The following is a 22,317-nucleotide window of genomic DNA, read 5'->3' on the forward strand; positions in this document are numbered from 1 at the left end:
TAATAGAAACACATAGTTCCCAATGAACTAAAAACTATTAAAAATAATATATCAATAAATAAATTTAAAGTAAATCTGAAAAAAAAATTTGAACACGTGTAAAAACTACATTAAATTTTAATTAGTATGAATGTATTCTTATTTAATTTTTTTTCTTCAATATCCTATTTTTTTCTCATGTATTCGTATTTAAAATTATATAAACTCTTATAATAAACAATAAACAACTACAACAGTGTAAGTCACTCTCCAAGCACAAGAGTTAATCTCTTTTTTGGAGAGTTACAGTGATAAAATTTACTAAATGTGTAAAAGTAGATATGTATAGAATTTTTTTAAAAACATGTACATTTTATGAAATTTATTAATAAAAAAAATAATATTTGTACTAGTGACCGGATTTCGTCGTGACCGACATCGACGATGTTGGTCATGACAGAATCCGTCACTGATAAAAAATATTAATAAAAGTGAAATAAAACTAAAAATATTAAAAGGAAGTGAGAGAGATTGAAAGTTTATGCGCTGATAAAAACGAAGCCACTTGAGTTTTCTGATCTACATAAAACGGAATTGATGAATAAGCCACAGAAAGTGGCATGGTCGGGTTTTATGTCTAGAGAGAAGACTGTGTACTTTTCTTTATATTAATAAATGAATAAATAACTTACTCATGCAGTGCAGAGAGGCAGTCTCGTCGAGTCGCTTGCGGCACACGGTACAGAACTTGCGCTTGTGGTGCGCGGGTTCTGACCAGCAGTGTGCCACAGGGTTCTGAAATAGGACCACCACAATTATTTACTAAATCAATACAACGCCTCGTCAACACAACTCCTCAACATCACATTCCTTCACTCCCTCTATAAGAAAAGTAAATAGACCGTACAAATAAATTTCGTAACACAAAAAGTCCAATGTTAGATGGAGACTAGCATAACTAGGGACACCTCATAAATATTACTGTGCAAATATAAGTGTTGTATCAAGAGTATACAAGGAAAACCGGCTTACTGCAAAAAGCCAGTTTTGCGTAAATTAAATTTTAAAGTTTGGTTGTTAAAAATCAAGTTTTTTTTTTTTTTTTTAATGCTTATTGTTTATTATTCATTTTAAGATAAGAAAAATAAAATCCGTATTTAGCTGATTTTCCTTGTGAAGAAATTTGTGCTGGTTGAGTTAGCCGGCGACATTGTCTAACTAAATTTGAGTTGTATCAAATTCAACACTGTCTTTATCTTCAGATAAAGCATCTATCACATCAGCGAAAGTGGAAAGACTCTTTTACCAATGATGGAATTCTTCGGGAATGACTCCTGTTTTGCATAACTTTAACCAGTTTTTTTAAACACAGTTTTTCGCTGTAGTAAGGTTTCTTTAAAGCAGATATTTTTACATCAAAGAAAACTAGCTAAACTCACATAGTAGTCGTTTTTACTTGTAATAACAACTTTGGATGTGATATTGTTTTAGTAACGAAAACCAGACAAATACACTTAACCGTTTTTCCTTGTACATATATTCATTATTAAAAACATAAACTTCAATTGAAAAATAATCTAAAGTATAAAGTTTATATTTGAAGCACTAACTTTGTGGTTATTCATTATAATAAAATAAATAAAACAACATTATTTTTAACCACTAATTTTTATTTTTCACCGACCGGTTTCAAAGCAAACAAGCTTCTTTGTCAAGGTTTACGTAACTAATGAATTGATTCCTTTTTATTTTATTTCTATCATGTTCACTAAATACTACACGTGGACCCAATAAATCAAGTGTTTTTTTTCTTACACGGGTGGTAATTTGATATAATTATTTTCGAAGTAAGCCAGGAGAGGACTAAAAGAAATATTGTTTATTTGGTTAATAATTATTGTTTTCTTATTATGAATCTCTTTTTTAATTTCTAAGATTTCTAAGTTGTCTAATTTTAATAATTTTTTTTCAACATGAAGTACTTTTAATCCAGTGTCTTTATTGAAGTTATGATTATTTTCTATCAGATGATTTGCGAATTCAGAAAAATTATTATTATTTAAGCATCTGAAGTGTTCTTTTACTCTAATATTAGAAAAATAATCACTTAAAATCATTTAAATGATTTTCTTTGCAAAAATTTTAGAAGAAATGCTATATATATAGGTGTTTACGCGCTCTACAATTGTCTGAAACTCAGTTAATGGCGGAGTTAATAGAGGATAACAATTTGAAGTTAATGGTATTCATAACTCAAATATGCCAAAAACAAAGTTAACCGGTTTTTCTTTGTATACCCATGATATATTCTTAGATTCCTGATAGTAAATATATATTTGTATATGCAATAAATACAATATATTCGAATGACAAAAAAATTGGTTAGCGAGGGATTGAAATGCAATATATTCAAGAGTAAAAATAGGGTTGTACGAAATATATCAATTACTCACACAAAAAGTTGAGTAGCGAGCGATATAAATTTAATAATGTCATTCTGAAACTCGCAGTTTAATATTTTATGATATTGAAAATGTTTGTACAAAAAGTAAATTTATTACGCTCATACTAAAAAACTGTTCAAAAAAAATTCAGTGAACAAAAGCAAAACTTTAGTTCTTAATGTCACAAATGATGAAGTTCAGTTTTTATTATTTTTTTTATTTGTTAATATGTTGTTTAAACTTAAACTATTTTCGTTATTCTTGGCATCGTATTATCAGCGCTTTATTTTTTTAAGGATTTGTATTTTTTAAAGTGATGACGTTTTAAGTTCTCTTCCCCTTCTTTTCAATGAGTTCTGCTGATTCGTCAGTTGATTTACTGTAAACCGGAAATCTATTACAACTCTTATCACTGGTTGATTCGGAATAACTAGGGACGTCAAGCAAAGCAGTTCGTTTTCATTAAAATATTTTTTATTCTTTTTTTCATACATATTCAAGAAACTTCGCCGTAAAATTGATTGCTCTAATTTTTAATGTGCATAAGAATATATTTTTATATCCGATTTCCCATAATAATAATAATAATAATAATATTTGGCTGATTTATATAGCGCCATTTTTGTTTAAAATCACCTCAAGGGCGCTTTACAACTGTATATCTAAACTTACATTCTAACTAAACTTAAGTGATATATTATATTTCCAGATTTAAAATTGAGGGTATGATAGTCTAAAGAAGTGGGATTTTAGTTGGGATCTGAACTGACTGGGACTATCGATGATTGGTAAGTTTGAAGGCAATCGGTTCCAGGCAGAGGGGCTGGCGGCGGCAAAAGCACGACCTCCAAATCTAGTGTTTGGGGAGCGCCGGATTTCGACAAGTTTTCCTCTTCCTGAATCAAATGCTGATCTAAGAGTAGATTTTCTTTGACATGTATTTTCCCTAATACAAAGGTCTGATAGGTATTTTGGAGCCATTTCATGAAGGGATTTGAATACTGTCCCATAGGGCTGAACTTCCTCATTGTGAGTACAAAGAAAGATAATTTCAAAAACTAAAAATGTCGTCGTACATGGAATAATAAAATGGATAATCAGTGAAAAGAGTCGAGACATCTCGATAGGAGACATTCAACTTTTGAAATTTTTGACTTATTAGATTTATATTATTATCTCTGATTTTGTTGGCGTCAAATCCCGGAGCAGCGAGGGAAGGGAATGAAAGCCTTAGCTTTGATCGTACAAAAAATTGACTTTTTGAATACGTATCACCATTTATTGTGTACAACAGGGCCTTCGTTGAATACGATAATAATAATGTAGATATTACCGGGAATCAAATCCCGAATCGTAGTATGTGGCAAGCGTTCTACCTATTACCATGATTTTTTTGTTTAATAAATACAATTTTTTCTTTAGTAAAAAAAAAAACAAAAATGAACAAAAAACAATTAAGGCACACTAAAATAATACTTATCATCGGCATTTAAGTAGAAGTCATTGTTTTAGATATTTCTATGAAAAACAAAAAGCTTAATGGAAAAAAATATAAGAATTATAATTACCATTATCGATAAAACTGTTTTCATAGAAATCTTCAAAGGCATCTTGAAAAAAATTCGAATTTTCACTGATTTAATTAATATTAACGTACTTAAATTTCATAAGATTGATTTTAAAGTGAAAACTCGTTATATATTTTAAACATAAAATATATCGGAATTTATTTAACTTTATCACTCGTCAAAACATCCAGAAGAAGCCACAAAAAAATGAATGCATTATCAACGTTTCTTGCAAAAATGAAACTACACATTATATTGATTTTACAGCATTAAGAGAAAAGAGAAAAGTTTAATTACAGGCTGAAATCACTGGGTCCATACGACGCGCTTATAAAGATTTGAGTTCTGGATTTGAAGGTGTTTTACTCAGTACTAAGTGTAAAGGAAGCAACAGTTGGTCAAACAAAGTTCGGAAAAACGCGGATGCATATCGCATTTCATTTCTTAGGATAATCACAACGGGTGTTCAGCACTTTTGATTTGCACTTTTGTCGACGCGATTGACTGGGTGTTATTTCTCAGGAGTTCGCTAGCGGCCAGGACGCTAGGCGGTGTCCCGAGTCCTGAATGAGGACCGTGACGTGGTGTAGGGCTGGCAGTGCACTGGGAGTGGCTGGCCTGGCGCATGCGTCCTGCAACCGCGGCCCTATATGTGCAGGCTGTATGCACCTAGACCTAGAAGCCTTCACCCCCTGCACCTTCCGTGTCGGTGTGACGAATGGCCGCGTGTTGTATATATGCGTGTATGTGTGTATTTACGTACTGCCTCTTTAATAAGGGCTGCGAACGGTCGCTTAAAAAAGTAATTTAGAGTTGAACAAAAGTTCATTTTTCGTAACTGCTACAGAAAATTGGATTTAAAAATGTTTTTTCACTCGCGGTAAAAGCTGGCGAAGTTTCTCGAAAATGCATGAAAAAATTCGTAAAAATGAACGACTTTTTTTACGTAAACATGCGTTAGCTATAACCAACCAATTATGACGTTGTGGTAGATTTTCGGTTTCCGGGTAGTCATATTTTTCGACGTTTAGCTTTTTTTGATGGGTACGGGGTTCTACTTTTAAAAGAATTACATTTAAATGTCAGGAAAACTTACTGACTTGAACTCGTGACGTCACAGGTGTGATGTCAAGATTATAAAACTCAAAAAATTCATAGTGACGATATATGATACATACATATATGTATATATTTAAAAAATATATTACATTTTTTAAGTAGTATTTTTTTTTGTATTTATTTTTATTTAAGAAGGTAAACATGAACAGAAAATATAAAATAAAAAATAATGAAACCCACTAAACCGCGAAACCGGCTTGTCAGCAGGTTTCTTATTTTTCCTTAAAAAACCTTAGAAAAATTATATAAATTTGAAAATTAATATACACACTATTAAGAACTAAAAGCATACGTATTTTTACACAAAATTTATTTACAAACATTTAAATAGATGACTGTCAACATAAAATAATAATCAATATTGCCTTGTTACATATTAGCCATTTATTTATTTTTTTCTTAAAAGTTTTGTCAACATTTTTTTTTAAGATCTGCTTAGGAATCTTATTGCAAATTTTAGAAATTGTATAATGAAGTGTTCTTTGGCCATACTTGTTTACAAACCTCGGTACTGACAAGCTTTTACGTTGTGTATTATGTGTATGAATATACCTTTTCTAGTAGTTACTATCAAACAAGTATCTAGTAACAAATTTGAGCCATATAATAGCATTTACGGACAGGCATTAAACTGCATTCATAACTCAAAACAGCCAAATTTAGACTTACGACAGTGTACTCTGGGGGTGCGATATTTCTTAATGATTCATGAATCGAATAAAATAAATAGCGATAAATATGGAAATATGTTTTGTAGGGTAGTCACTCGAGGTCGCGGGTTTCCATTCACCATAATCGTGTAGTGATCACGTAGTAAATTACGTGAACGGCGATTGGTAATCTAGCTTCCGTATGTAAATGCTATCAACTATAAAATAGTTAATTTTTGTAAATTCCAACCATCCGTGCGCTTAGTAGCTGCAAGACGTGTTGTAATCTTACTCCTTTTAAGTTTTTTATTTTATTAACTTCATTGTCAAAAAGATGTGTAAACGGGTTTAGATTTTTTATCGTCCATGCGTTCTGTAGCTGCAAGATGTGCTGTAATCAAGCTTCTATATATTAAAATAATTAATTTTCAATTATTGAAATAGATCTTAATTGGAAACAAGGAACTAGAATGCGCTCTGTAGCTGCAATATGTGCCGGGAAATTTATTTATTTATTATCTATATAAATTTTACAACCATAATAGGGGTGTGTTGTACCTTAAATCGTTAAATATTATTTGAAAAAAAAAAACATATGTTGAAAATAAACTAATTCTTATTCTGCAGAAGTACTATACACAAATAATAATTTATACTCGTACATTAAAGAATTAATCGCATTTTGAACTCGAACTCGAAATAAATAAACTTTTTTTTTATCTTCTTATCTTTAGCAATCTTCAATACTTCGAGTTTTTTTTAAAAGTAAAAGAGCAATACTTGCGTTCTTATTATTTACTAAAATATTTCAATTTTCAGATCATTTCCTAAAAGTCGTATATACTCGTAACGTGTGCTGGAAAATGGAAATCGAGTTTTGGTAGAGTGGGATTTGAACCTAAATGTACACAAATAAAAAATAATCCCATTAAAAGTCATTGGTTGTAAGATAGAAATTTAGCCATGGTAAAAATTTCATATTATAATAAGATACATACGATTTAAAAGGACCAATGCACAACATCCCCACTACATGCGAGAATAAATAAAATAGTTAATTTGAAATGAAATTTTCACAAAAAAATAATCATACATAGTAAGCTGAGATTACTAGTCTGTCATCTAGAAATATCAATTTCGCTATAATACAATGCAGAGCATAAAGAAAATGTGATATATCCAAACGAAAAATGACTTTTTTGGTCGAAAAACGTTTTTTTTATTTCACTTAATTGCTTCTCTGCTAGCAACTATCAAAAGGCATTTAAAAAGGCATCTAGTGAATTGTCTACAAACAAGTATCAACACATTTTTTTAAAAGCCACTAGATTTCTTATAACAGCAGTAGGACTAAGGTACAACTAGGTCTAAGGTATGACACCTTTCCGACTTAGTTTATTAGTTATATTTTGTTTTAAAAATATGTACTGTAAAATAATTTTTTTGATTAAATCGGTCGTTTTGCAGGATTGCAAAAACAAGCTTTTTAAAATTTATCAATGAAGTCAGCGGACTTTGAAAAGTGATATCGCACCCCCAGGAGAGGTATTCTGGATCTTTTCTACCTATAGTAAGTGATTAATTTAAAGAATTTTATTATTTTATAGTGACTTTGCTGAAAATAATGGCCACACTGATGATTAATTGTCAAAAATAATGAACACGTGAAATCAAACATGATAATTTTGATTCAGAACATTTTTGCGACATTAAGCACTACCCAAAACATTTGATTAAGTTAAATTGACCAAACCGTATTAGTTTTATTTCCGTTTATGCAGTAGTTTTATACACATTTGACGTTTAATCACCAGTGTGGCCATTATGTGAATAAAAGTCTCGTCACTTAAAAATAATAAAATTCTTCAAATTAATCACTCTCTAGGGGGGGGACAAGATCCAGAATACCATCCCTGAAGTACACTGTAATATGACTAAACCGGCCGCTGTGCAGGATTCCAAAAACAAGCTTTTTAAAATTTATTAATGCTCGTAACTTAATGTATATTGACATTATAATAGCATTTGTATGTTTGCCGGCCTCGTGGTGTAATGTTCAGCGCATTTGCCTACCTCGGGCTCGATTCCCGACATGGTTGATTTGAAATATTATTTAAAAGGGTGTTTTTACACTAGAATATTTCATAGTCCCTAGACTGGTACCTGAAGCGTAAGACTGATCACCTCATCTTTATGTAACAAAAATGATCGAAATACGCTGCGATTGATGTACCAATGCAGGGCCCTATGCACCATTAGGTGTGGAAAACGAATGATGATGACGGACGATGTGTATTTGTGTATTAAAACATGAAAAAAATACTGTAGCATCACAATGAAAAAGTTCAGTGCTAAGGAAAATTGGATTTGAAAATGTTTTCTTACACGTGGTAAGGCGTGTTTTGACGGGTACGGGGTTCTACTTTTAAATGTCAGGAAAACTCGCCGACTTGGAATTCGTGACGTCGCAGGTATAATGTCAAAATTAAGAAACTTTAAAAATCATATCGACGATATATGATATATGTATTTTGTGCGGCATCCATTTTAAAGCCTCTCATAATTTTACAGAAATTATTATTGAGAATAATATTCCAGCACACTTCAACATACCCGTCAGAACAGCTGTTCCAATACATGAAGGTGCTGGATATGAGACAACTGTACCTAAAAGAAGCACTTACACACTTCTGGTCGAACAATAAGGAGAGATCTCAGCAAAATGTCCGTACGAGGTTTTCCCAGAGCATTAATTATGTCATACCCAAAACCCGTACGCCTTTGCTCAGAGACATTTCTCATTTATCGCACCGAGAGTCTTCAATATTTTGAATGAGCGTACTAAGCTCTCAAAGATAAAAACTATTTTCAAGAGAGGAGTTAAGGACTGGATTCTCCTTAGTGGGAGGGACTTGAGTGGGAAACTCCTTGATGATTTTTCGAATATTTGAGTTTACTGTTTACCAAATTAATGTGCCATATATACGTTTTTAATAACTTTTTTTTTGTGTTTCTGATCCTAAATTTGTGGTGACAAACTCATGTGTCTGTGTCCATCTCAACACACGACTTTTAGTCCAATGGAGTTGGGACTTATGTCTCAAATAATGTTTAATAAACTACATGTATGTAAATAAATAAATATATATTTTTTTACTTTCTACTGTCTATTTTTTATGTATGTATGCGCATGGGTATATGTATGTGTGTATGTATGTATAAATATATATCAATATGTGTGTACGAGTAAGTTTATATTTAATTTTATATATTTTGTTCATATTTTATTTATCAGCTTTTTCTTTTAACTTTTAAATTATTATAATGTATTAAAATGTAGTTGCTTAGCTTAAAACGGAGTGTGAACCCTTGTTAGCTGGGCAAAGTGAACGAAAATTTGTATTTATGATAAAGTGTATAAATAAATACAATTTAAAAAATACTGAACTTAGTCATTTCTGCAGAGTTCCCGATATTTCAATAAATCAATTAAAAAAAAATTTTTTTGGTAAATCTATATTGTTAAAAAAAATTGATACGAGTGTTCTTCAAGAAAAAAAAGTGATAAATCTGCATTCATAACTCAAAATAGGCAAATTTAGACTTACGACGGTGTACTTCTGGGGGTGCGATATTTCTTAATGATTCATGAATCGAATAAAATAAATGGCGATAAATATGGAAATATGTTTTGTGGGGTAGTCAGACAAGGTCGCGGGTTTCCATTCACCATAATCGTGTAGTGATTACGTAGTTTATTGTTTGGTTGGCCAATGGGGTCATGATACGACACGCATATGGGAATTGCGGCACGACATGGGGGAGGCTATGGTGTATGGGGCGGCAAGGGGTGAGCTGTAACTTGCCAAGTTATTCTCGACTAAAGAAAAACTATTGCAAATTCTGAAGATATTGGCCACTTACATATTGCAGTGATTCTATATTTGACTAACGAACTAATAACGGGGTAGTGTCATGTGGGGAACAATGTAACACGGGGTATATTATAACAGTAATAACTATTCTTTTAACAATGTTGTTTTGTCTGGTAGTTTATTGGACAATTTCAGTCCCTGATTTAAAAGTCTCGATTTTTCTTGTCTTGTTTTGGAATGTTGTATGTGGTATTGTTCTGATATTCTTGTATTATGTCCATGTTTATTACATTTTTTTCCAGTTTTACGTCATTTAATGATTTATTGCCAAATATAAAAGACTCAAAATGTAAAACAAATTTTAGAATAAAAATAACTGCACATATAAATAGTGCAGCAAGAGATTTTTTTGAAAAATATATGTAAATCAATAAACGTAGTACTTTATATAATCGGTACACATATTATTTATATTTTTATGTATTTCATTGCTTTATATTTGTTTTATTATATATTATACTATATTATTTATGTTTAAGTAACATGTATTCTTGGCACATATATATACTTTATATTTGTATAATAATGATTTTTAATTTCTTACATTTGATTAGTTAGGCATTTATAATTAAGTACTTTTAGTTTTTCTTTTTTATGTTATTTTTTTTATTAGTATAGGACTACTTACGCTCTAAAGATAGAAAATCTCCATCTTAGAACAGGCTGTGCCATATTAGATGGAGACTATCATAAACAGAGAACTCTCCGTTTTCATTTTACATTAATTGGTTTTATATAGATTTCCTGTTATTAAGTATGTATATTATTTTTTTGCAATAAATTTATAAATAATAATAATAATAAATAAATTGTCTACTTTTTCTAATTTTTATATTTTTTATAATTCAAATGCCGTTTTTGTGATCAACACTATTTTCAGAAGGTGATCATTACAGTTTACTGTATGAAAGCGGCCTGGCTGTTTTTAGCAAAACATACAATTGACCTTAAGCTCGGGTTGCCTAGGACAGCGGTGCCCGTATTTTAACGGCCGTAGTGAACATTAATGCGGTTGACAGCCGTCGTAACGGTGACTAGAGAGTGGTTTCCTATAAAAATGGTGTTGATAACACCGTTAAAAAATAAAACCACTCTCTAGTCACCACTACGACGGCTGTCCACCGCATCACCGTTCACTACGGCCGTTAAGATACGGGCACCGCTGTCCTAGGAAACCCTAGCTTTACTGCATCCGACAACACCAATATATCATCACTCACGCACCTTTCACCCTGCGCGCGCGCAGCTAGTTGAAACGTGGTCGTCTCGCGAAGTGCAGGTCGTCATTGTACTCAGCGCTCCGTGTAAACATTTAAACAAAGATACATTTTGTGACGTCCACTTAACTTTTTAAAATTATTATAATGGATTCAAATAATTTAGATAATAATTTATATATCTTGATACTTTTACACGATTTTTGACTTTATTTTATATTATTTGTAGAACTTTATAAAAAGGTTGTTTTGTAATGATTTTTTCATTTTAATTTTCAGGTTTATAAGACATTTTGTTATATTATAGCCTCTTATCGCGTAATGTTTGTTATTGCGCTGTATACTTCATATATTAGGCTAAATAATAACATAAAATTTGAGTGCGGATAGCTGCGGATGGCCAAGTTATGGGTTTTTTTTAGGATGACATAAAAAAACAACTTTTGTTTAAAATGTAATAAACTGCGATTTTTTTATTTATTTTAGGTACACCTAGTTCCTCGGGTACAAAAACAGTGAACAGTTAATGTCTTTACGATGAAATAAAACAGCAATATTTGCCTAATTTGGATGAAAAAAGTAAATACATATATGGGAAATTACCTTTTGTCAAGTAACGGTGATACACTAGATAATTTACGCACTTTAAAATAATAAAAAAATGCGAACTTTAAAACACCAAATCCCATAAAAAAAAAACATTATTTCTTAAAACCAATGAAGCTTGGTTAGCAGGAATAATTGAAAATGCCTTAATACCCATAAGAAAGTTGTCGGAAGAGGCAGAAGAAGCCCGAAATAAGCACTTTCGGTTATATCGTGAAAACTACACAAGAATGTTCTCGAGGGAGGAATGTACCCTTGATATATACAGTCGACTACTGTTGAGTTTAGACTCATTCTAATCAATTAGCATGAAACAAACAAAAACACGTGTTTTTTTTTTCACATTTTTGCCGGAAAAATATTCTAATTTTTCAAACTTTACTCAAAAATTTATAATTTAAAGTCAAAATGCACTGTAAAATAATTTTGACCGCCTAAATCATTAAAAACAACGTATGTGCGATGCCGTCTCTTACGTGCGGTGCGGATAAAATGGGTGGGGTTGGGCCTAAAGATAATGATGAAAATCTTATCTAAAAAAAAAAAACAAAATAGCTGCGTAGGAACCCATGTACTATGTGTATATTTCTATATAGCTAAAATACTTTTGTCTTATCTGAATTGTGATTGTTTTTATGATGAAATGTTATTATGTCAACAGAAAATAGGGAATTAATTCTTCCCACACTTTTCCCACAATTGAAGGCGTCAAATTAATTAGAATCTTCGCAGGAAACCAGATAGAAGCGGAATATTTTCGCCCGAACTGAACTTAAGACAATGTTTATAGAGTTTTTCCAGCAACTCTTTCATGGAACAAAAATAGATTCGTAAGTTCCACGAAATAGCCGCCAGAAATTTTATGAAACGAGAATAATATAAAAATAAGGCAGCGAAAACTTATCAAGGCTTCATTGCATAATATATGCTTTACCGATTAACGTAAACACATTGGACTTATCATGGTAGAATCAGACGAAATCTTCAATGAGATTGTCTTATAAGGAATTTCAGTTCTCGAACTTAACATTAAGTTGACTAAAATATTAATTAAATCAATATACTCGTACAAAGAACCCCAAACATCTGAAATTCCTTCAGTGTGACGGTTTTAATAACCGCGATTCATTCAGAATACGTTGGTACTAAAAAAAACTTACACGATTCTTTCAGGGTATGTCAGTTCTTTAAAAAAAAATATTCGTCTAGCGTGAGTTAGTTCTTCCACCATCCACGATTCTTAGAGAACGTGTTAGTTCTCTAAACATCCACGAATCTTTCAGAACGAGTTAGTTCTCTGAACATACATACACGATTATTTCAAAACATGTTAGTTCTCGAAACATCCACGATTATTTCAGAGCATGTTAGTTCTCTAAACATCCACGAATCTTTCAGAACGTGTTAGTTCTCTGAACATACATTCACGATTATTTCAAAACGTGTTGGTTCTCGAAACATCCACGATTCTTTCAGAGCATGTTAGTTCTCTAAACATCCACGATTCTTTCAGAACGTGTTAGTTCTCTGAACATACATACACGATTATTTCAAAACATGTTAGTTCTCGAAACATCCACCATTCTTTCAGAGCATGCTAGTTATCTAAACACGTTTGAATACGTGAATTCACGATTGATTTAGAACATGTTAGTTATCTAAACATCCACGATTCTTTCAAAACATGTTAGTTCTCTAAACATATGTACATACACGAATCTTTCAGAACTTGGTGGTTTCTAAACATTCACGATTCTTTAAGCATGTTAGTTGTCTATACACCCATGATTCCTTCAGTGTTCTCCAAACAATCCACAAATTTGAAACATTTTTTTCATCTAGACATTACAATGAGAAAGAAAAGTAATAGTTTGTTTACCTTGATAAGGCTGGGGGCCGTGCTGGAACATGATGTGACTACCGAGTTGACGCACCGTTCGTGCACTATGAAGTTGCACACTGAAACAAAAATTCATAGTTTTAGTATCTACTCGCTTTATGCGACCACAATAATTGTAACTCAACACTAAATAGGGAAATATCACATTCTACGAATAACTATAAAAACATGTGAAACGGATTTAGAAAATTTAATTGTATTTTCAAAATCGATGTGGAAATTTTCATTTATAATTTTTAAAATAAAATTGTTAAAAAAGATATCGTTATAAAATCACGAGATGTTTGGTCTTGAAAATTGTGACGTCAAGATTCGTGACGATGTTCTATTTAAATTTAAATGGTCACTGAGTTTAAAATTTAACCGAATCGTGACGTATTAGGGGCGTGGCCAGTGCAATAAGCCGTTTTCGCGAGAATTTGAAATTATAAATTTAAAAACACTCTTCATGCTCCTAATAAGCACAAAAGAAATATTATTTTTACTCGGCAGTATATCATACAGGTAGACCCTTATTAATTAAAAATAGTTTAAAATAAGTAATAGCTCCCTATTATTGAATTATTATGGTTTTCTTCTTGTGTTATTCATATAAATCGTATCGAGTTTGTTTAGCATATATTTTTTTTAAATTGCTAACAAAGTGGAAATTACAAGAGTAGAAATCACAAACTAAAATTATAACGATATGGAACTTTTCAGTCTATCGCGTCATTCAAAACGATGATTTAATGGATATTTATTTATTTATATATCAACGGTTTAAAGAACCTTTTACAATAAAAAGTTTTACAGAAATAATCACAACAGTGAACAATTCATTGTGTAATATATAATATCAAATATAACTGTATAATTCAACTAAATAATCAAAACTAAACATTTTAGTCTAAGTAAAATATTTTTTAAAAATTTGCAAAAAAGTAAAGGAGAAACATAACATGTTTAAAATGACAAATGAAAGATAATAATTAAAGTGAGAAAATCTTATGCTCTAAATAAAAATATAACAAAGTAAAATTGAGAATAATTTAACATTAACATAAAGTAGCTAGTATTCAGCAAGGTAATAATGAAAAAGAAAAAGAATGCTACAGTAAATAATAGGTTTTTTAGATCAATATGAAAGCTTAAATAATCTTAATAATTGAATATGCGATTTTTGAAATACCCAATGGTTTATTTGATGTCCCGACTATTATCTAACAAATACTTCTTAATGTTCCTCGACGTAGACTTTGACTAGAAATAATGAAGTTTTGGTCATAACAAGACTAATTATGGTTTAACGCACCTCTGCTCAGAATAATTAGACTTGTTTACGAAAATCCGAATCTGATTTATTTTGGTTGTAAATTAAATAACTTCAATAATCAATTAAAAAATAAATAACGCTCTATATTCAATAAATTCCTTACACCTATAATCAACGGATCCCATAATGTTTCTCCATTAAATTGAATTGTTTTGGCTATTTCTGTTATCGTTTCGTTTCTAGTTTTATGTTGCGGTTATACGTCTTTTCTTAGTTTCTTTGTTGGCTTTTCCGCCTCCCAACTGGGGTGTTCTAGCCAGTGTCAAAATTAAGTTATTTAATTTGTTTAGATATTTACACGTGTGTTAGTAATATATTATACGAGTAGTGTGTTAGTATTAAACATTTAGTACACTATATATATATTTACATGGTTTTTCAGGGCCATACCGTTAAACTTCGAGTGAACATTTTTTATGACGGTTTTTAAAAACATCCTACTTAATTTTTGGAAAACGTTTTTTTTTTCTTAACACTTAGAGTACCGGCCGAATAAACATAGAATTTACCCAGTGCCCGGCCCATTTTTGTGAAATTTCATGCTTTGTGAAGGGTTTATTAAAAGTGTCATAATTATAAAAATACTGGGTTAAATAAATTTAATCTTCTAATATTTATTTGAAACAATCAAATAAGTCATTTCTGTTTGGTAGTTTTGCCAAAATTTGCCTTTATGGAGAGCCACATTGCGCATTGCAATGTTCGCACATATACAGGGCCTCACTCCTTTTTTTGTGCTTTTTATCCTGGAGCCGTGTAAACACGTGATTATAATAACCATGCGTTGTGCCCCTGTCCCGTATTTTTACGTGGTTTACCAAAAAATACTAATAAATGTCACTAGATGTCAAAAAAAGGCAATTTTTTAGACAGCTGGTAAACTACGTGAAAACAGGACTAGGACACAACGTATGGTTATATAATCATGTGTTTACACGGCTCCGGGATACAAAGCGTTAAAAAATAAATAAAAAATAAAAAACGTATTTAACCAACGAAGCGATACGCACTTGAAGCAAAGGGGTTTGTGAAAGGGATGCTAGTCTGGGATATTGAGGATGGTCACCATTTTTAAATTGTATATTTCTTTTACCTATAAATTGTATTAATATGACTCAGTCCAACAAGGTTAATTTATAAAAAAAAAACACATATTTCATTATTTGAACACAATTTCAACACCCATTTAAAAAATCTTCATGTCGTCAATACTTTTGTAAAATACATTTTTTTAACGAAAGAGATTCGAAAAAACTCGCATAGGACAAACATGTAGTATATTATATAATGCCAGAAACGTGGAAATGCTGTTAGAGCTTCAAGCTAAAAATGTTACCGACTTGTTTTCTTTAGTGAAATTGGTCGCGGATAGTCAGTAGACTTATTCTGTCACAATTTCGTTTCGTAAGTTCGTTCGTTCATCAGAAATCCATCTCACTCTAACGCAATCAAAATCGTATTTCGCTGTCGTTCCCTCTCATACGATACGAATAAATTTACGAAGTTACAGAATAACGTCACTGAAAGGTTGGTGATAGCTGATAGATGGCCAACACATGTTCATCCAATTAATTTTAAATGTTATTTATTGCTTTTATTATGTAACCAGTTTTTACTAAAAATATTGTTTTTTGAGATTTCAAGATTTTATTATTATGTGCTGGATGTTATTTTTTACTTAAAAAATACCGAGTCCACTTATTTATATTTTATACATAAAATCAAACATTTATACAACGTTGATTTGACTAGAGTTATTTATCCCGTTCTAAGTCAGTAAAAAATATTTATATAAAAAGCAGTAAAATATGTAGTAAAAAAAGGAAAAAAATGTATTAAAAAACCCAGAAAAATGGATAGTAAGAAACATAGTAAAAGACATAGTAAGAGACATAGTAAAAGACATAGTAAAAAGAAAAACCATAAAAAACATAGTAAAAGATTTGATAAATAAAAAAATGTGCACCGTAAAAATTTAAAAATTCAATCAATAAAGAACTAAAAACATATATTTATTTACTTTTATTTTAAAGTTTTTTTTACATAATCGATAATTGTATATTCAAATCAAGTTAGTCTATAAACAACTGCTACTGGAAATATTGACAAAATCAAAACACTTCTATATTAATACAACACATTGCTAATCTTTTGTCTATGTAAAGCAAAAAGAAATTTAAAATCAAAAGTGTACTGAACAACAACACTATTTATTTGTGACTATGTAAAAACTTCAATCTTGATTTGCCAACAAACCAAAAGTCTTACTTGGTCAGTTTTCCTTGCATGCTCACAATACGTTATAGTGTTTTTGGCTAGTAAAAATGATATATTTTCGACTGCCTTAGACTGGCTTACTTACCCTAGTTAGACAGTCAAGGCAACTTTATAAGAATGTAATAATTTTATGTTGGTATATATCATGGGTGGGACGATAGAGGTGAGCTGGCCATATAAGTAGAATAATAATCATAGATTTTTAACAAAATAACAATTACTTTATCTACTACATAATAAACACTTAAGTAATAGATTTCTCTGGATCATGTCTAGTCTTCCTAACTAGGTACAACCTGTTTTAAGGCAGACATTTTTATGCAAAAATGAACATTAACATAACTATCTACTAGTTAATTTACTGTACAGTTATACAATATTAATTTATACCATTTATTATTTAAGAATGTATTTTAAGTAAATTTTTCGATTTTCTCGACCTAAACCCAGTAACCATTTTTTAAACAAATTTTGAAATTGAATCCGGGTCATGGTTTTACAATGTTTGGGTAACATATTATGGACGACAAAAATTCCATAAAACGCCTAACTCTCTCTGTGCCACAAGGACGACGAAGACCAGGAAGGCCTAAAATGCGATGGATAGACTGCATCAGCTCAGATATGACAATGTTGGAAGTGAGGAGTGGAGGAGACTCTTGAATTCAGCCAAGGCCCACCCAGGGCTGTCGAGCTTATAATGATGATGATGATGATATATCATGGGTGGCCAAAGCGTCGACCGCGGTCGACCGGTCGCATCCATTCCTAATCGTTCGCCGCTTTTTTGGGTTGTCTTTTCTCTGCGAATCTACATTTTATACAATGAATGCAATCAAAACAAAAATTGCCTTCGTTTGACAGGTGACTATTTGGCATCATGTTTACGAATAGCTGCTATAAGCCACAAACCAAATTATGATAAGCTTGCTAAAAATATGCAATGTCATGTTTCCAGCGCGCCCTCTGATACTGCATAAATAGTTAATATTTACGAAATATAAAGCTAATAATAAGCATGTTGCTTGCGTTAATAAAACTTAAATAAAAGAACATATCTTTATTTATAACAATTTTTATGTTTTAGTGAAGTCACCATTAATTGCTGTTATAAAAATAACTTGATACTGAATTGATACTGGTATTATCGATGTTTTTTTTCAATTAAAACTTATTTTTGGCTTTAAATTACTACTTTAAGATATGGTAGAGCGCCGCTAAAAAAATAAAAAGCAGGACTGCGATTATGAACGCTATCTTCATCGGTAATATCGAGATGGTATAGACTAACATCGATAATTATGTGCAAAAGTTAATATATTTGTATAAACATTCAAAGTATCTTCTCGATAACCAGTAATTGAACATGTTTTGAAAAAAAAAATGTAAACATGTTTTATTTTTCATACAAAAAATATAATTTTACTTTGTAGATAAAATTGAAGACAGAATGATGACCATAATCAGATTTTTCAATGGACAAAAGAATGGCTCTTAACGCTAAACCCTGAGAAATACGCCATCCTACACATTGGCCCTAGAAATCCGAAAATAATATATACCGTGGAAGGAAATCAAGTTCAAGCAGTAACGTCACAAAAAGATCTCAGAGTTGTTATTACTTGTGATCTGAAATGGGAATCACATATTATCGAAATTGTCAAACGCACCAATTTCCTCTTAAACTTAATAAGGAAAAAATTCGCTCACATCACCCAAGGTTTGTTCCTCAAAATTTATAAAACATATGTTCGTCCACTCCTGGAGTATGCCCACCAAATCTAGAAATCTAAAATAAATTAATCTAATTAAATCTATTTAAAAAAAGACATAGAGTTGTTGGAGAAAGTCCAGAGAAGAGCAACTAAAAGGGTAGTTTCTCTAAGAAAAAAATCATACTAGGATTGCTTAGGGGAGCTTGGGTTAAGTTCACTGGAAGAGCGGAGGCAGCGTGGTGACTTGATTGAAACGTTCAAAATCTTAACTGAGCGATATAATCTACCCAAGTTGAAATCAATGTTCACTATGAATGAAAACGGCCATCTCAGAGGTCATTCATTGAAACTAAACACTACCTCCTTCTCATTCAACCCCAGGAAGAACTTCCTGACAAACCGAGTTGTGGAGAAATAGAATGGCCTTCCTGAGAAAGTAAAGTGGCATTGATCAATACATTTACATCTTTTTCCAAGTATTGTGGGCTTCAGACAACTGATGCAAACTCTAGACGCGGCGCAAATAGCTCGATTTGAAACCGCCGCGAATCTGCCGCGTTTCTTATTTATATTGGTGTCTATAATATATTTGTTTAGACTTCATCGCTTCAGTTCGCTTTAATCCAACAGACCAAAACACAAATCTGCAGAAATAGAACTTTCAAGTTTTTTTTACTAAATTGCCATAAATAATTACTTTTTTAAACTTCCTTTTTTTACCTTACTTTGTAGATAAAATTGAAAATAAATCTTAACTTTTGGTTAGAATACAGACCTTAACCACCCATGGTATATAATTATTATAAGAAAAATAAATGAAAACATAAATTTTTCAAAAAGAATCCTAAATTATTGCAACTTTTTTTTTCTGAAATCGATATACATATATTTCCTTTCTCTAATCAACTATAAAGAAAATACTAGAACCTCAATTACAAATAATAATAAAAATTAATCTAACTGCACCAATTTTTATATAATTTTATTATTTATAAAACATATAATACGTATAGTACATATTATACTCCCAGGAGTTATTAAAAAAAACCCACCTGGGACCGTACATATACAGAAAACATTTTTGTGACAATACATAATATCATACATTGTTAATACATCCGAAATAGTAAGAAAACATTAAATAAGAAACATAAAACACAGTACTTTACACCATCTACATTAATTACATTAATAAATATCACTACCAAAAAGATTTAAGTTATATGTGTTTATTTTTTGTATACTTTTATTTTCTCTTGTTTGAAAGAAGTAAGGAGGTAAAGCTGATCTGGAGTTACTCCGTATGGATTTGCTGGCGAAAAGAATTTTTAATTTATTGTTATTGTTTTATATTTTTTTTACAAGTGGAATGATACGGAGTGTCTATTCACGGGTACGCTTTTTTTCTTATGTTTTGGCATTATTTTTAGTTAAATTTAGAAAACTATAATTGAGGACCGTTTTCACAAAGTGAAATTTCTACAAAAAAAAAAAAAAATGCGTTTTTTTATTGAAATGGGTTCTTCCATGTGCTCTATCGATTGGTGAAATAAAATTTTAACAAAACGATATATGTGCGAATTTTTAGCGGTTCAAATACCGTGAATTTTAACAAAACGAAATATCTACACTTCATTAAGTTTTCACAAAGCTAAATACCTAGATATTTTTTTGGGGTGTTCGAAAAAAAATCACAAACAAAACAAAATTTCGACCAAAAAAAAGAATATGTGAAGAAACTTCTGGCCTACTGTATAATAATAATAAAATAATATTATTTGAAATATAAATAATATTATTTTATAATAAATATTTTGTTATCATTTTATTTGTGCTATTATATATGCAAAAAATATATAGGAGATAAATAACTAAATGTGCATATTTACATAGGTACTTAGATATGTCAGTAGACATATAATTTTACAAAAAATCAGTTAAAAATAATTTCACGCAATAGTAAACTAATTTAATTCCCAACATAAATCAATTTTCTATACATTCCTATCACAAAAATATGTAAATATTTATTTTTTGTGAAAATTCGTAAATTTAAAACATTTTTATAAATAATTCTACTGATTCTACATTTTTGGTTTTTAGCATATAAGTAAGGGTTTTATATATCTATAACAAAGCTTTTTTTTAAAATTTAAAATCATAATAGTTTTATTTTTAACATGAAAAAACCTTCTCCGGAAAAATTTACATTTTGTAGAAATTACGCTTTGTTAAAACGGTCCTCAATTGGCCTATAATTTCGGTTTATTTGTAATATTGTAAATATTATTTTAAATATTACAATGGCTGTTGTTTTCTTTTAATACCAAATAAAATTAATGTGATATTAAGTATTGGCTATTTATGAATTTTTCTCTGCGCTGTCCCCCTTGGCGTGAACATTCAACATTTACGCTACATAATGAGCAATTCCAGGTCGCTCCCGAAACTTTGTTCGCGGCGGGCGCGGTGGGGGCAGGAGAGGTGGGGCTCTGGGCTGCTGACGTCACGGGAAGAGAGCGCGTGACGTCAGAGCAGTGCACGCGAGAGGATACCGACCTAGTTTGTCAGCCCGTATCTATCCCGAGGAGTTGGGTACCGAGGGAACAGGGACTACCCTGTAACCAGGATTACAAGACATAAAATAGACTTCGGTATTACAGAATTATTTTTATTACACAGGTATTAAATTTCCTTTAACGTTTTTTATCCGTCTCGTGGTCAGCGTGTCAGCGTGTTCGAGTCAAAGGTTTTGGGTTTAATTCCCAACATGTTTCCTATCATTTCCTTGACCCATCCTTATGGTACCTACCTAACATCAAGATCGAAGGTTCACAAAAATATAAAATTTGGATTTGGAACATTATAAACAAAGTTTTGACATTTCAACAATTCTTAGAACCGTCGCGCGTTCATGTGAAAGTTTTAATCATAAATCCTTAAATATCATAATCGTAGTAAACCTTTATCATCCAGTACACTAATATTGAAGAACATCCTTATCGCATCAAATGTAGCTCCATTCTCGTGTTCCTTTCCTTTATTCAAGTATTCCAACTTTGAACAAAATTGAATGATCTTCGATTTTACATTATACAGTCCGCCTTTCGAACAAAATAGCTTGTAAACTATTACAGCTTATATAAAACATTTTCGATCGACGGAAGGTAAGGTGATTAGCATTACGCTTCAGGTGTCAATCCAGGTTAACATAGTTATCTTGTAACCTTTATTGATGCGGGTGAGATTAATTTAAGTAAATTATTTCACCTGCATAATAAGCAACGCCCCGAAAAGTTTTTTTAAATTTTCATACATTTTTTGGGGCCAGTTAGTTTTTCCAACATTTTTTTGTAGACGAGGACTGGATTTCAAGGTTTCAGCTCGTTAACCACTCAACGATTAATACATAGAAGAATTGAAGAAATAAGGGTGCTCAAATATGAGCAAAATGGTGAATATTACACAGCGCGTAAAGAGGCCATTTAATCTAGACAATGATAGGTCGTAAGCCCTGTAAATGCCCGGAATGGGAAACGTTAATATGTGTAATAAATTTATATAAAATTTGTATTTGGTTGTAATATTACAT

General features: G+C 31.1%; 1 protein-coding gene across 5 annotated transcripts in view; it reads right to left on the minus strand.

Annotated features, from left to right (window-relative positions):
* LOC148283512 (diacylglycerol kinase theta) overlaps positions 1-22,317 on the minus strand; it is a 127,289-nt gene that overhangs the window by 54,399 nt on the left and 50,573 nt on the right. For all 5 annotated transcript variants that reach the window (XM_088243755.1, XM_088243758.1, XM_088243759.1 and 2 more), the window contains exons 2-3: positions 13,398-13,477; positions 672-774 (exon numbers count right to left, since the gene is read on the minus strand). In XM_088243755.1, coding sequence (XP_088099881.1) covers positions 672-774; positions 13,398-13,477 — 183 coding nt within the window. The remainder of the gene's footprint in view (positions 1-671; positions 775-13,397; positions 13,478-22,317) is intronic.

This window comes from Micrasema longulum, unplaced genomic scaffold (assembly GCF_059751315.1).
Source record: "Micrasema longulum isolate JH-2025_06_02 unplaced genomic scaffold, ASM5975131v1 h1tg000226l, whole genome shotgun sequence".
NCBI classification, from domain to species: domain Eukaryota; kingdom Metazoa; phylum Arthropoda; class Insecta; order Trichoptera; family Brachycentridae; genus Micrasema; species Micrasema longulum.